General features: G+C 41.1%; 1 protein-coding gene across 1 annotated transcript in view; it reads right to left on the bottom strand.

The window, feature by feature from the left end:
• Positions 1–15,714, bottom strand: part of BUB1 (BUB1 mitotic checkpoint serine/threonine kinase) — a 44,933-nt gene that overhangs the window by 21,744 nt on the left and 7,475 nt on the right. Inside the window, exons 5-17 of the mRNA XM_075596361.1 lie at positions 14,807–14,850; positions 12,673–12,776; positions 9,646–9,719; positions 9,358–9,557; positions 8,800–8,948; positions 7,655–8,046; positions 7,270–7,322; positions 6,477–6,611; positions 5,921–6,001; positions 4,546–4,654; positions 4,386–4,461; positions 3,211–3,388; positions 1,395–1,482 (exon numbers count right to left, since the gene is read on the bottom strand). Coding sequence (XP_075452476.1) covers positions 1,395–1,482; positions 3,211–3,388; positions 4,386–4,461; positions 4,546–4,654; positions 5,921–6,001; positions 6,477–6,611; positions 7,270–7,322; positions 7,655–8,046; positions 8,800–8,948; positions 9,358–9,557; positions 9,646–9,719; positions 12,673–12,776; positions 14,807–14,850 — 1,683 coding nt within the window. The remainder of the gene's footprint in view (positions 1–1,394; positions 1,483–3,210; positions 3,389–4,385; positions 4,462–4,545; positions 4,655–5,920; positions 6,002–6,476; positions 6,612–7,269; positions 7,323–7,654; positions 8,047–8,799; positions 8,949–9,357; positions 9,558–9,645; positions 9,720–12,672; positions 12,777–14,806; positions 14,851–15,714) is intronic.

The following is a 15,714-nucleotide window of genomic DNA, read 5'->3' as shown; positions in this document are numbered from 1 at the left end:
CGGTGAGCATGTGCCCGCGCACGAGCGCACGCACATCGTGAGCAGCTACTCACATATATCTATATATGTAACCGCTGCAAGCGGCGCGCGCTCAGCACTAGCGGGGACGCAGCCTAAGGCCGTGCGTATAGTGCCCGCAACGGGCAACGTCGCCCAAAAACAAATCCATTGCTGCCGCATCGTGCGCTTATAGTAAGCGCGACAGCAACAATGCGACAGAGCGACATCGTGAATGTTGGAAGCTGGCAATATTTGCTTTTTCAAAGGCAGTCGCCTCATATGACAGCCCCTTAACCGATCAAATGCAACTTTCGCTAGCGGCGACGTCACCCACTACACGCGCGGCCTACGGCAGAAGGGAAATTAGCAGCACACATTGTCAGCTATCAGAAGCATGATAGCGGCAAACTGAAAACAACCAGCGCCTGATGTCTCACAAATAACAAATATGGAAAACCATGTACATGGAGAAATGAACAGGATTCCTTAACGACACATTACCCAAAATAACAAGAACCATGGGAACCATGATGCACAACATTCCCAGAACCCACCTCACCGATGCATCTGGTGACAATATAGTAAATGTAGGAATTCGCCTCTCAATACAGACCTTGTGCTGGACCATCATAGGTAGACGATATGTATTGTATAAAAACAAAATATCTATCCATAAAAATGGACTGATTTTTGTTTCCGCAACACCTCCTATTCCCCCTTCCCCCCCCCCCTCTCCGTACCTGTTCAAGATGTGAAATAAACCATGACATTTTTTTTTTAAATAAATAATAATACTCCGACAGATGCGGGAAAAACACTTCATAAAATGCACCCCCTCCCCCCCCAATGATTGGGAAAGAAAGAAAAAAAAGCTCAACTAACTCGCACAGCACAATAGGCTCCTTTAATGGATCAGTCATTATGAAAGCTGGTTCTCCCTCCCCTCCCGCCACCCAGGTGTGGTTCATTTCAGCTATGGAGACACCATACACCTCGAGATGCTTGCACCTAAAAAAGGTGATCCTGGAATCGAATCCAGGATAAAAAGATCTCGCATCACTCAGGCACTATAAAAACAGCCATTCTGTGTGCTTAGAAAGGGCTGCCACCAGCACCTCCTTCAGGAAGGTATGTATCTCGGGATGCAGGGAGTTCCCGAAGTGGAAATGAACTCTGTTCTGAGGTTTTTTTTTTTTTGTTTTTTTTAAAGTTAATGTTAAGTCAATTCAAATATACAGTAGGGGATCCACATGAATAGACATTTTGAGCAGGCTCTAGTCGGATCAACCAAGAAGAGGGGAGGGGGGAAACAAAACAAGAACACACACACACACACACACACGAAGAATGCAGAAATACATTAATTCCCATAAAATTGGCCCATAATGCTATACCTTAGCTTTCTAATTTTGGACGCTTGCATGAATTTATCCTCAGAAGAATCAAATACCATGTAACCACTATTGTCTGCAACGGCATTTTCTGAAGAAGAAAAAAAATAGCATAATAAAATGCAGCACATTATACAGAAAAGCAGTAACGGGGGCAGCATCATAGGCTAGTGTGATATTACATGAGAGGAAATAGGAAGAACCACCAGCAGCCCATCTTGGGTCAGGTCAAGGGTGTATGGGACAATGGGGAACCTACATTATTACAGCCTAATGTTTCTTGCTCTAATTGTCTCAATACAGTGCTACAAGATTCCGATGTGAACACGTCTCCGGTGTTTTTGCACTCTGGTGGTTATCCTCCTAGAAGATCCTGTTCCAAGGTATTGTGTAATGACCAATATCCATATTTATGCAATCTCCCCCCCCCCCCCCCCCCACAACCCACCCATATTTTTACCATCATCTTATCTGCCATTTCCGATATGCTCATGGAGGTCCCCAATGAATATGTGGCAGATTTGCCATACTTTGTCCGTGGTGTATGTGGTTTGCATATTTATAATGCACACTGCTATTATAGCAAGGTGCCACTCTTCTACCTCAAGTAGATATGCCATTTGTCAGGCGTGTGTATTTTTGACACTCGAGATTTTCTCCTTATTTTTATCCTTTACCGACCACACTTCTGAATGCACTGAGGTTATAGGCTTTTTTTGTGGTCAAAGTGCATTGGTTTTTAACCACCTCCCGCTTTCTTAGATCTCCTTTCTGCTTCTGGTACACAAAAGCAACTTTGTGCTACTGCCAAGTACGAGTTTCCAAAAGCAGCGGTTAACCCACTAATCATCATGGTCGGTCCTCAAAAACTTCTGTAGATGTTAGAGATCAGGTAGCTTTTTTATTATCTTTTCGATGGGTTAATATTTCTACCTTCTGGTTTTTGAAGGTGGGTTAGCCAATTGTACCGGTACATAAACTTGTGACATTAAAGCAGCAGTTCAAGCAATATCGTACACTGTTTTTTTTTTTTAATGTATCAGTTCTGTACTACGAGAAAAATACTTGTATCATTAAAAATAAAATATTATATATATATATATATATATATATATATATTTTTTTAAAAGCAGCTTGGATTCTTCGCCACTCTGTTACACAACTCGCTACTGTTGTTACTTTCAAATGTTACATCAAAGAACAAAATACAGACGGAGAATAACAATGTACTAATGTAGATTTTTTTTTTTATATACTACATTTAGGTTTAATTATTGCCATATGAATTGTTTGGGCACATTGTGGGGTGTGTGGTAGACTGCTATTACCTAAACTGCAGCTACCGTTTACAAATGCTAATGTGTGAGATGTCAGAATAAGCCAAACGTAAATATATCATTATTCTACTTGGCGCAGAACAGGTGGAATGTGTGTTCGTAGAGGTTAATTAACCTGTTCCCGTTACACCTAAAGGGTCTTTGTCCCCTGAAACTTTGTGCAGCTATATGTTTCTGATTAATAAAAAGCAGTAAAATAAACGGGAACTGCATTTATTATGTGCAGAACGAGACCCATTTCTAGGTTTCTACCCTTGAGTCAGTAGGATCCCGCCAGCTCCAACACACGTTCTCTCACTGTCCACTTTACCTGAAGTGCACCGATAGAACATTCAACACAACCAAGAAATAGTGATAACAGATAATGAGCAAAGCAATGTAAATAGCAGAGTTACACGGACATCTGTCGCTCTATCAACTGTCCACACTCCCAGCTCTATTAGATTATGCCCACGGTTGGCAGAGTTCTCAGGACTCCTTACCTTTATCCTCCAGGATCGACCACGGCTGTTCAGACTGCTTGTTGGAGGGTGTAGAAGCGAGTCGAGCCGCCAGGGCAAAGTCTCCTGTGCCGTTAGGGCTAGGGGCCAACGTTTTGTTACCGCGGACAGCCCATATGGTGGTGTCATCTACCAAGGATTCAGCGGCCCTTACTTCCTCCTACGCAAAAGGTGGGACAGTTAGTGTTGCTCCTCTATCCACACAGAGCAAGAGCCGACTGTCAAACTGCAGATCTGCATAAGGCCGCGGTCCCAGTGTACACTGTAGCACGCACGCCCGGCGGGGGTTGTGGGATGCGACGCGCGCACAGCGCTTCACCGCGAATTATTATTATTATCTGCTGTCTTTGGAGAGAGGCAGAGATTGTGACAGGTGGCGGGGGGGGAGGGGTTTGCAGGGGCGTCACCCTCATTGGCTGAACTGCTGGGGGGTGGGGGGCGAGGCCACGCCTCCGTCGCAAATACAATTGTTTTGCATTTGCAAAAAATTTGCAGTAGAGCGTGGCTGCACCATCCACAACAAGGTAATTACTGGGACCGGACTGATTGGGGGGCGGTGCTTGTACGCACCGCGAAGGCACTGGGACCTTGGCCTTACTGTCCAGCTGCCGGCTCTTGATCATTTTTGCCGAATGGGTGGTCACAAATCTAAAAATTTACTTTTCAATTAAAAGCTTAGAATGTACCAAGGCTGCACTTACAGTGCCGGCGACAGCGAATCAAAACAAATGCATTGCCGCTGTTGCGTGCGCTTATAGTAAGCGCGACGCGATGGCTTGGTCGCGATCGCTGGAAGTCATCTCAAATTTGATTTTTCCAGCGACCGTTGTCGTCATTATAAGCGCAGCCTCACACACGCTGCATAGTAAACGCAGAATACTAGGGGGTCTTCGGTCAGTTGCGCTTGCACAAGGCGGAGAAAACTAGTAAAAGCATAAAAACACGATTTAATCGTCTCCTTTGAAGACATTTGATATTTTGTACTTTTTGAAGCTTTTTTTATGACTGGTTTCAGAAATTGTCCCAGTGCCACAACGTGTCTTAAAATGTGCACTCCTATCTAGATCTATAAAAAATTCTGCAATGTAAAACTAGCATATGGGGAAAAACAAAACAAACATTAGATTTATCTTTTTTAGAACAATTGTCATACTTACATTTGATTTTCCAGGGAGTTTCATCACAGAGCGTTCCCCAAAGATTTTCACTTCTACTGGTCTGTTCTGTAGCAGGCTGTGTAAAACAAGACATATTACTAGAGGTCTCACCTTGCAGAAGGCGAGAGTTGTTTTCATGACAAGTGTCCTGTTCATTTACCCATCATTCTCCTTGTTCCCATCATCTTCAAAAATGCAGAAGGCCGAGGGCAACGTGGGGGCAACATTTTGTATTCCAAGGAGGCTGTTGGAATCAGCATTTCTGTTGTCTGCAAAAAAAATAAAAATCCATATTATTTATAATGTAAATGATATCAGTATGACTGAGTCACTAATTGAGCCAGCTGTGCTGAAGTAGGGATATCCTGAAAACCTGGCCTGTTTGTGGCCCTCTAGGACTGGAGTTGTGCAGGCCTGTACTAAAGCAACACTTCTGGAGGAAAAGTAGAAAGACTGAGATTAAGTGCCCACCACTGCTTGCAGCTCCTGCCAGCCATGAGACATCCACTGAACATGCAGAAAAATGTCCTGGTTTAACTCCCCCTCTCCTGGATGGACCTATTTGTGGAGACAGTCTGCCTTTATATTTCTGGTCCATAGAATGTGGATTACACATAAAGTCAGTACGTGGATGTCTGCCCATTTGAATATTGCTTTCCCCTCTCTCTGTTAGACGGTCACTTCATGTTCCACCTTCCTGATACAGGTTTTGCCACAGCACTGATTTGACTGTCAAATATATTTTTCTAATGCTACCAATGAAAGAGCAATGGCTTTTAGATCCAGTACATTGATGGGGGGGGGGAATAAACAATAAATGCTTTTCTACAGGCTCCATTTCGCTTCACGCATAGAGTGGGATGATAAGCATTACTTCAACTGGAGAGAATATCCGAGTACCAACTTCTACTGCCACCATATTAAATTGATATTTGTCCGATAATGTTAAATATTCTTACTCCATATACTTTGGGAAATTCTCTGAATAATAATTCTCCTCTAGTGGAGAGAAGGTGCCCATGCCATACAATTTGTGCTGTTGCTTCTTTAATAGGGCATGGTCTGCCACATAGAGCATTTAAAACATGCCATACACTTTGCATTAGAGAAGGCAATTCTTCTTCCATAGAGACACACACACAATGTTTTGTTTTTGGTGGAGGCCTTCTTGGGTCTCAGAGGGATACGCTTGTCCACTGCTGAACACTTGGGTAACTGCTTTAGAAGCTGAAGATAAAGACATCCCTGTATCCCAATATAGACCCATAAACATGAGTTTTCCAAACCAATGTTGATGTTGCCAAATGCAAACAAATTTTTTTTTTGTGATAGGTACATATAAAAACACTACCTCCAAGAATGAGCTAGGAATGTGCATAGGCAGGGAGACCAGATGAATAGCAGACACAAAGTTACACTTTGAAAGTTACACTGGGAAAGCCCTACTTGAATGGGACCAAAGCTGCCGAAGGACTCCCGTTGACCACCCTAACGACCGTCAACGGTGGAGTCTGCAAAACACTGCAAATACTTACTGCCATTACTGCAAAGGGTCTCCAAATCCTGCAGGTCACTTTGCTCTTCTGTGGTTGCCTGAAATATATCCATTATGAAGCCTGTAGGCAGAACAGGAAAGAGAGGGGGAAAAAAAAAAAAACACACACCACAGGTAAGAATAAAGTCACAACATCTTCATGCATTTGTCAACTCGTGCTTTTGAGTCACTATTGCACAATCTCAGTCTTCATGACCATCCTTATAAAACCGCAAAGAAGCAAATACCTACCCATAAGCATTCTGGGATTGAAAACACTGCTTTTCTAAACCTAAATAAAAACACCCACAAATTCCAGATTGCTTATAAAACCATGAGTTGACCAAGCTGGGATAAGTTAGTTGACTATATAGTCTAGGTCACATACTTTACTGCTGTTCCATGAGGATTAGGAATGCATTTAAAAACACACATCAGACAAAGCACATGAAACCAAAGATGGCTTCCATCCGAGAAGAGCGAGCAGCTTGCCTGTACATTAAAGTGACACACACACACAAACAGAAGTCGTAGTGAAACCAAGAACAGTTTCTTACCGAGTGCTTCTCTAGTGTTCACAGTCGGTGAGGGAAGCACTTTAGATGGTGTTGCCTGAACCAATCCTAGAGAAGTGTTCGGGGTAACGTGAGACGTGTTCCCAAAGCCAAATGAAGAGTTACCAATGCCAGATACTAAAAGTGAAATCAAAAAGTACAGCTTATTAGCACTATGCATGCAGCCACCTCGTGTGCACACGGCAGTCATTACTGTGATACTATCCAACATGTAACAGTCTAGTTACCCAAAAACAAACTAAATAGAAAACTACGCAATGTAGTAATCATTTGTGGAGCTGCAAGATATATGCACTTAAACAATAACCGTGGGGTGTGCCCCCCGAAAGGGGAAGGTGTTAAGATGGGGAGCGGGACATTTTTCTGGGGGGAGCGTGGGCGATTGCAAAGGCCCCGCGCTCTTCCCCAAGGCATTTAAATTAAATGCCAGGGGATTGTGTGAGAGCTTTGCAACTCTATACTTACCAAGATTCAGCCGCTCTGTGACGCTTCGCCATGGCAACGCGGCTCATGTGATGTCAGACGTGTCAAATGACGCTCAGGGTCACGTGATGTCACGACCCCGCAGCTCTAAGGTAGGGAGGGGGGGTGGGCGAGCATTGAGGCAGGTAAGACAGGGGGGCAGCAGCAAAAGTTTGCGCTCCCCTGCAATAACCCACAAGTAAAATAATAAAAAAAATAAAAAACTTAAAATATAGAAAGTGCACGCAGATGGAAACAACCGTTAAAAAGGCATCTCAATATCAAAGTAATTATTCCTAAAAATTACAATTACCTTCCTTTATTCCAGGCTGGAATTTCAGTCCATGAGCACTGTTGTTCAGACACCTTTGTTCAAAAATAAAAATAAAATGTAATTAAACCAGTCACAGTGTATGTTATTACATTCACTCAATGAAGTGTATTCTTCAGAAGTCTAGTTATATATTTTACATGAGAAAACCACATGATGGGGTTTACAAAGCACGACAGCATAAAATACCCAATTTCGACAGGTGGAATATCAAGTACAGTATAGTTACTTGGACTAATGTCTCCAGATAGGCCTAACCACTTCTATTCCCTCCCAGGAGAAAGCATTACTTTGTAGGACTTGGTACTACTTTGGAAGGTCCACGGAACTCAAATGTGAGGTCAAATAAAGTCTTGATTGAACTTACCACTGTTTTGAGATATCAGTAAAACCTGCTGCTGCTAGGTCATGAACAGATGTTGGTTTTGCGACCATATGTTCAACAGTGGCACAATCCTGGACATGGTGTGACGCTTTAGGTTTCAGAGGGCTCTCATGAAGGTCCTGATCTAGTGCTGGCACAGCTACAGAAGGCCTGTGTACAGCAGGAGCTGCACTGAGCATGCTGTTTCCAAGAGCAACATCAGGAGAAGCTGAAGGCTGCATGGGAGGAAAAGCTCCCAAGAACATGTGTGAGCCAGATGTGGACATCTGCAGCTGATTTGCCCCGAAGACAGTCTGTGAACTAAGGACTGGAAGTTTTGGGGTGCTCAGTCCCATCGGGATAGAAATGTTGGCATTTTCAGAGGTCTGTTGAATCTTTGTTAAAGGGGAGAAGAAAAAATAAAATAGGCAATAAGTGTCAATTACTGAAATTTAATGCATCATAGCCCGACTTGCACTTCCTACAATGAACGATGGGTCACTATAACCTTTTCACGGCCAAAGTTGCAGTGAATAAACAAACGCATACTTCTCGTACAGCAATTAAAAAAAAATAAAAAAACACGAACTCATATTTTGGTCACATATCGGGGTGGTCTGTGTCCAGCTGCCCCGACCGCTTGCTTCGAGCACCCCATATTTTTCATGCATTTTTGCAGCTTTATAGTGGTTGTCTTTATAAACAGTTTCTTTGCAACACATTTGTTTCTTGAGAAAAATCATAGAATAAGACTGAAATATTCATCTAGATGAATCCTTTTTTTTTTTTTTTAAGTAACCTGTGATTATCCAAATTAATTTGCTTTAGGTTTAAACACACCCACTTTAGAATTGTTTTGTTATATTGGATGGAATCAATTGAAGTTTTACTGAAGACCTGGAGATATTTTTGTAGCCATCTATACAATCATTGGGCAGGAGAGGCGACCATGGCTCATCTTCATGCACCCTACAAAGATCAGATGACTCCTACGATTACAGTGTCCATATCTTTTTCTTAGTACGGGTGCCACAGACAGATGTTTTTTGAGATAGCCAGCCTGCCAGCCAGACAGACGAGATAGCTAGAGACATAGATAGCTAGAGATACATCCACCATAGCCACACCAGCGAGAGGTTTATACTCACTTCTGCTCTCTGTTCTGGAGCAGTTTGAGGACTTTCTTCCTGCTTGTCCTCAACATGCAACAGGTTGCTCAGCTGTTGCATCTTCTGCTTCTGGAGATTATCATCGAGATCGGCATCTTGCTCCTTCTTCAGGTATTCTTTTTCTGCCTCTGGTCATAGATACATAAAACACGTTTATTACAAATACTACATTTAAAAGATTAGCATGTCCACCAACTTCCTGCTTTGTTAGGACTATTGCTGCCTATTTCAAGTCGCACAGGCACGAAAGATTGTTATTGCCCAATATGTTGGCAAATTCACACCAATAGAACTGTAACAGCAAGTCAATCAGAGCTTTGATTGCATGATTAACCGTTTCAATGCCAGAAGAAGCTCCAACCGAGAATGTCAGGTGTTTTGCAGGCCTTTTGGCTTCAAGGGGTTTCAAAAAGGTATAATTCAACGGTCAACAGCAAATGTGCAAAACCAGAACATATTAACTACATTACACTACCACACCCACAAAATTTCCAGCCATCTTTCAAGGAAGGCATATCGGGGTGATGTGCACAGTACCCCATTGTTTTATCTTCATGCACTGTTCATATTTCTTCCTGTAAATGTTCGCTCTGAATTCCTCGAAGGACAGCTCAGAGTCTGCACAGATGAGCTTCTCCTTACAGTACATGGGAACCTGTTTCATTTCCTCTCCAGAGGACGACGAGCTGGGCAGAGCAACCACAGCAGATTTGGAAATCATGATGACTCGTTGCTCCCTGCACAAGAGAAACACGGGTCAAGGCTTTCCCATTAAGTGGCAGAGTCAACCCACAAAGGGCAAAATATGCGGTGAGCATCACTTACCCACTTGGGTCAACACTACAAGTGGGCGCTTGAGATTGTTTGATGGGATTCGGAATTCCAGCAGGTGCAGAGCCCTAGAGGAAGAAAATGGCATCAACGAGCCTGATAATCAGAAAGTGCTTACAGTACTTAAACATGTTTTACACTTCAATGAACCCATTTGCTGCCAGCAGAGATAAGAGCCCTATTCCACAGATAAGTCATTTGCACAAAGAAAAATATTTTACCTCACCTTTATTTTATCTTTAAACCAGCATTTCGTCCAAAATCCTGTTTCTTTTTAACTATAAATCAGTTGTCGTGTTAGATAATACAAGAAACGGACCTATGAACCAACCCAGGAATGTACAAAAACAACGCAATCTCATCAAATCATTCCCCAATCACCAGAATTGGAGCTACTAATACCCAACAACCCAGGAGCAGGTATCTTTTATGTGCTTCCCAAAAGCGGCGGCGATTAGGAGCGGCGCCGGCGGCTATCGCCGCCGCCACATGTGACAGGGGGCGTGTGAGCGGAGCGGCGTCCATTACGTGACATCACTTCCGTTTCACATTTCGCCCCCCATCTCTCCAGTTTTATCCCATCAGAGGTGCCACTAAAGAAGTTTCACTTCAAAAAAAATCGGCAAACCTAATGAACTTTCTAGATACAACAATAACACTGAAGAATGGCAAACGACACACAATCGGTGTACAAGAAACCCCACAGTCAGATGTAGTAACTCCAGCATCCATCCCACACATACAAAGTGAGCCATTATACACAGCAGGCTATAAGATATCACTGAATATGCTCCGACACTAGACGCATCACAACCCTGACAATCATTCAGACAGAAGGGATACAAGCCAAAAGGACTATGGCCACAATAAGCACAACTGTATTAAAATCACCAACGAGAACACCTGCTCTAATGCAAGAAGTAAAAAACCACCACATGCATACCACTAGTGGCTTCATACAACCCTGCCCCAGAGGGAATGCAAAAAATAATCAGATCTGCAACCTATGCTGACAAAGGATGAAACATCTCCCCAAACCTCCCATCCTTGCATTCCGGCAGTCGCCAACCCTCAGACAGATATTAAATCAATACAAACGTCACAACAAACTGAAGGACGCTGTTGATGTCACAAGACCATGCAACATCACACGCTACAAACATATATGCCAAGATCCCACAGCCAGTCACAAACATAGAACATTCAATGTTAAGGAACATTCTGCTGCACACCTAGGAATGTGGTATGATTCAATGCAGCAAATGTGACCAAGGATGCTACACTTGTGAAACCAGAAAGAACCTACACACAGACACAATAACACACCACGAAGGAGGAAGATACTGCACTCCAGTGGGACACCACCTCCCAGATCTTTCCATAAATCCCTTAAAAGTGACCCTGTGTGGCTATCTGCACTTGGGCTTTGGGCGGATTGTGAGTGCAATTTGTTATTTCCTTTCCTTTTTAATAACAGTATCACACTATGCCTTCTTTTGTATCTTTTTTCTTTTCTTTTGATGCCACTACTGTGATTGAGATCTTCAACGGTTGCTCATCCTCAAAAATCAAGATATTCTGCTCCTAGGAGCTATACCTTTGCCCGAAGCCTACTTTTACAATGTGAGTAGGTTTTACCATATTTGTTCAGCACACTGTTTGTTTAACGGTGTTTCACTATATATTTATTTATTTTTTCCATATACCTGGGACCTGTTTGAGCTCAGACACTTGCTCTATATCTGTTAAAGGAGTTTTTGAATTGCCTTTATAGAAGCTGCATAGGGATGTACCATTTTTTTAAAATATTTTTTCTTTGTATAAATCACTTTTCACACCTGTTTTTGTACATATTGAACCGCTTGGGATGGATTAGTATACGGTGTATTTTGGCGCTCATTCTTCACTTTAACATTATCACAAACAGGAAAGTGTTGCAAAGATATTGCACTGCCGGCGAAGTGACCTAAACCCTGCTATAGAAATCAAAGGATAGATATACAACATGGCATTGAGAGTTCAACAACGAAAAAAATTCAATAATGTAGTAAGTATTATCTAATTCTACAGAACGGAGATATAGATGGATAGAAAAACACACGTGTAAGATATTGCATGGATTGATCATTTAAAACACTATTACTTGTGACAATGGGGTGTATGCAGGTAGTAGGTTTGGGGACATGTTGAAGACTTGCAGATAACACCCTTTGTTTAAAACAAAACATTGTACTGTAAAGCAGGGGTGCACAAACTTTTCAGTTTGCGCCCCCTCCATACCTTGTCGTCGGTGTCAAGTGATGCTGCGGGGTCACGTGATGCCGCGTCGTCATTTGACTCCGCATTGCCGAAGACAAGGTAAGGGAAGTTGCGGGAGCCTCACGCGATCCCCCGGGCATTTAATAATGCCTGGGGGAAGAGCGCGAGGTCTCTGCAACCACTGCGCCCCCCTGAAAATCTTGCGCCCCCAGTTTGCACACCCCTGCTGTAAAGTATGAAAGCAGTGTACAAAAGTGATAGAGAACATGTTATGCAGTGGAGTGCTTTTGTTTTATCAGTTGCAACTCTCATGTGTTGCCAAGTCTAATTAGAAAAGATACAACCAAGGGACTTTAAAGGGTTATTGGGATGTACTACGGAAGTCAGCTCGAGACACTTGGCATGATTTTAGTGTACAACATAGTAACATATGGAATTCAGGTAAATATACTTTGAATAGTTATTTTACTTGCTTATCTATAAAAGTAGGAACATCGGTCTAGATTTAACTTGTTTTATTTATAAAGCCTCAGATCCAGGGATGGCACAAATTGTAATTCTGTATTACCTGGCACAAAATAAAAAAGTGACAAACCCTCCAGCTTACAACAAAGATGATCAAATCCCACTTGTGAGCATATTCACATCTCAGACAGGTCTGCAGCCCTGTGTTTCCCCTTTAACTCTTAGTATATAATGGTTCCACTACAGCCAGGGATTATGGGTAATTACATGCAAATGTGCACACAGTGCGTGTGTTACCTGACACTTGGAAAGAGACACTGGATCTTTATTTGATGGCTCTAGTGACGCAGGAACCATCTGATTTAAAATCTGTGAATTCTGAAGCACCCCAACAGAGGAACCTGACAGAAAATAGTCGGGGTTACAGAAGTGTGTCAGATTTAGCATCTCTATACAGGTCAAACAAAACATTTTTATATACAAAGAAACATGAGCTGCAGTACGGAAAAGGTCAAATAAAGTATAGGCTTAAATAGATGAATAAAAGGTTATTTGCACAGTGTCACAATATGCCATTTTATTATTATTAACATTGTGATGACTACTTTTGTACAACACAACAAAAGGCTTTTCTTGTTAGCCAACATGCTGTGCCATAGAATATTGATGGATACATAAATCAGATGATACAGATCCTAATCAATACCTGCATATATAGCAATTTCATCTGCTAGTGTTTGAGAACAGGTTTGACAGCACATTCATTACCAAACACACAAGTAGAAGATGAGGTTTACTAATCATACATCCATAGACTGCAAACAGACTCCAAAAAGGCAGGCTACACACTTCACAAGTGTCAGGAGGCATCCAGCTTTGATTTGCAAAGCTATTCAAATTATGGTTTCTGCTTCTGCTGAAACCGCACAAGCCTGTCAATTTCTCTTCCCTTCACCCACTGTTTCACTCAGCCACAGTGAGACCAGCATCCTCATTCATGAAGCAGTTGTAGCTTAGGTGTATACATTGCCAAACGAAAACATATATTCTATTCTGCTCTCCTATTACTTAGGGTAATAATAAATGAAGGTGCAATAGAGGAAAAATGTATGGTTGCAGAAAATGGTCCCAAAGGGATCAAGAAAAAAGACCCTCCAAATGCATGCCCTCTATGATTATATGGGGCTGTTAAGGTAAATATTTAGAAATTACAGTAGCTCCTATGGAGATATCAGGGTCTTTATAAAAAACAAAAATAATACAATTTTATCACATCAAAATACGTGACAATGTGAACAAATCTATTAAAAAAAAACAATGTTTAAAAATCCCCGTAGAGGAGTGGTAATATTGCTTATCGTTAACTGCCTAGAAATTTTGGGCACCATTTTATTTTGTTTATTTTATATATATTCCTTATGCAAAACTGGCAACAATGCCAGTAAAGGACAAAAATATACCTATATGAAAGAGACATTGTGTGTCAAAATACAACTATTTATATACCATACCCAATTTGGAAATAAGGAGTACATATGATACAATCAATGTATAAGTAACTCATGTGAGAACATTGGGCGAAACAATTTTTTTTATATAATTTGCAATACAGTGATTTGCCAAGAGAAAACAAAATTGATGAGCTCAGGTGCTATACTTAAATCACTTGGATGCAATATATACATACATACATATATACACACATATATATATATATATATATATATATATATATATATATATATATATATATATACATATATATATATATATACACATATATATATACACACACACATATATATACATACAGTATATACATATATATACAGTGTTCGACAAACCTATACATTTGCTCGCCCCGGGCGAGTGGATTTAAGCCCCGGGCGAGTAAATATTGGCCCAAGCAGCACACGTTTGGTACTAGGTGGCGAGTAGATTTTTTTGTGTGGCGAGTAGATTTTTTGGTGATTTGTCAACCACTGTTTACATACATACATACATACATACATACATACATACATACATACATACATAGCCACAAATTATTGATGATTCTTCTGGAAACGCTGCTGATGTCGCAGTAATATTGAAATTTATCGTCGGGGTAAAATAAACAAAATAACTGCCTAGAAATTTTGGGTACTAACGATAAGCAATATTACCACTCCTCTACAGGGATTTTTTAGACATTGGTTTTTTTTAATAATTTATTCACATTGTCACGTATTTTGATGTAATAAAATGTTATTATTTTTGTTTTTATAAAGACCCTGATATCTCCATAGGAGCTACTGTAATTTCTAAATATTTATCTCAACAGCCCCATATTATCATAGAGTGCATGCATTTGGAGGGTCTTTTCTTGATCCCTTTGGGACCATTTTCGGCAACCGTGTATACATTGCCACAAGTCCATTTGAAGACTTACCTCGCCCCGACTGATTATTTTGAGAGATCCTTATTTGAAGTGCTCTGCGTTAAGAGGAAAATAAATAAGTTAGGAATACAAAAAAGACAGCACTGCAGACAATGTGAACTTTCAGGAACAAAAGAAAACGTAGAATTCGCAGAGATCCATTGAAAGATTACAATGTCATTTCTCTGAACAATACATAAAAACGCAAAGATCTTTAAAAAGGGGAAGTCGTTAAAAACAATTATCCTGTAACCCAAACTTAATACCCAATGAACTGGGAATCAAAGGAGAATTTGAGTCCTTAGCTTGGATAGACAGATTTCGACAACTGTTGAGAAGTCCCTCCCCCCCCTCTCTTTTTCTGACCTTACACCCACGGTGTGGTCCAGAGGTCTCGCCTCTTTTGGCGATGCTTTTCTCTATCGCTATATTTTTCAAAAACTTTATTTTGTATTAGGCTGCCACTGTATTATATGCCTGTAATTTTGAATCTTGCCTAATAAAAATGTTGGGGGAAAAAAAATAATAATTTAAAAAAAAAAAAAAAAAAAAACACTCGATTACCCTGAAGGTAAAACCTGTAAAAAAAAATATGGTTTTAACATTTCCGGTGAAATTCATACGCAAAATACTATTTAAATTTTTTTTTAGACCAATGATGGCATCATAATTACTTCACAAAAACATAGGAGAGGCAAATCACAATGTCACTTCCGAAGGTCCAGAGTCATCACCAATGAGACTAGATACAGAATGTAAATACTGTTTAAAGCTGGGCCACCTGGTTTCTAAACTAGGGTTCCCTGGGCATCCCTGCAATTTCAAGATCATTTTAAAAGCGTACCAAATACAGAAGAATTTACAATGCATCTGATCTCAGATGAGCTATTAGGCTAAGTCCCCGCTGGCGCGAAGCACGC

Source organism: Ascaphus truei, chromosome 4 (genome assembly GCF_040206685.1).
Source record: "Ascaphus truei isolate aAscTru1 chromosome 4, aAscTru1.hap1, whole genome shotgun sequence".
Taxonomy (NCBI): Eukaryota; Metazoa; Chordata; class Amphibia; order Anura; family Ascaphidae; genus Ascaphus; species Ascaphus truei.
This window is presented reverse-complemented; position numbering and strand designations above follow the sequence as displayed.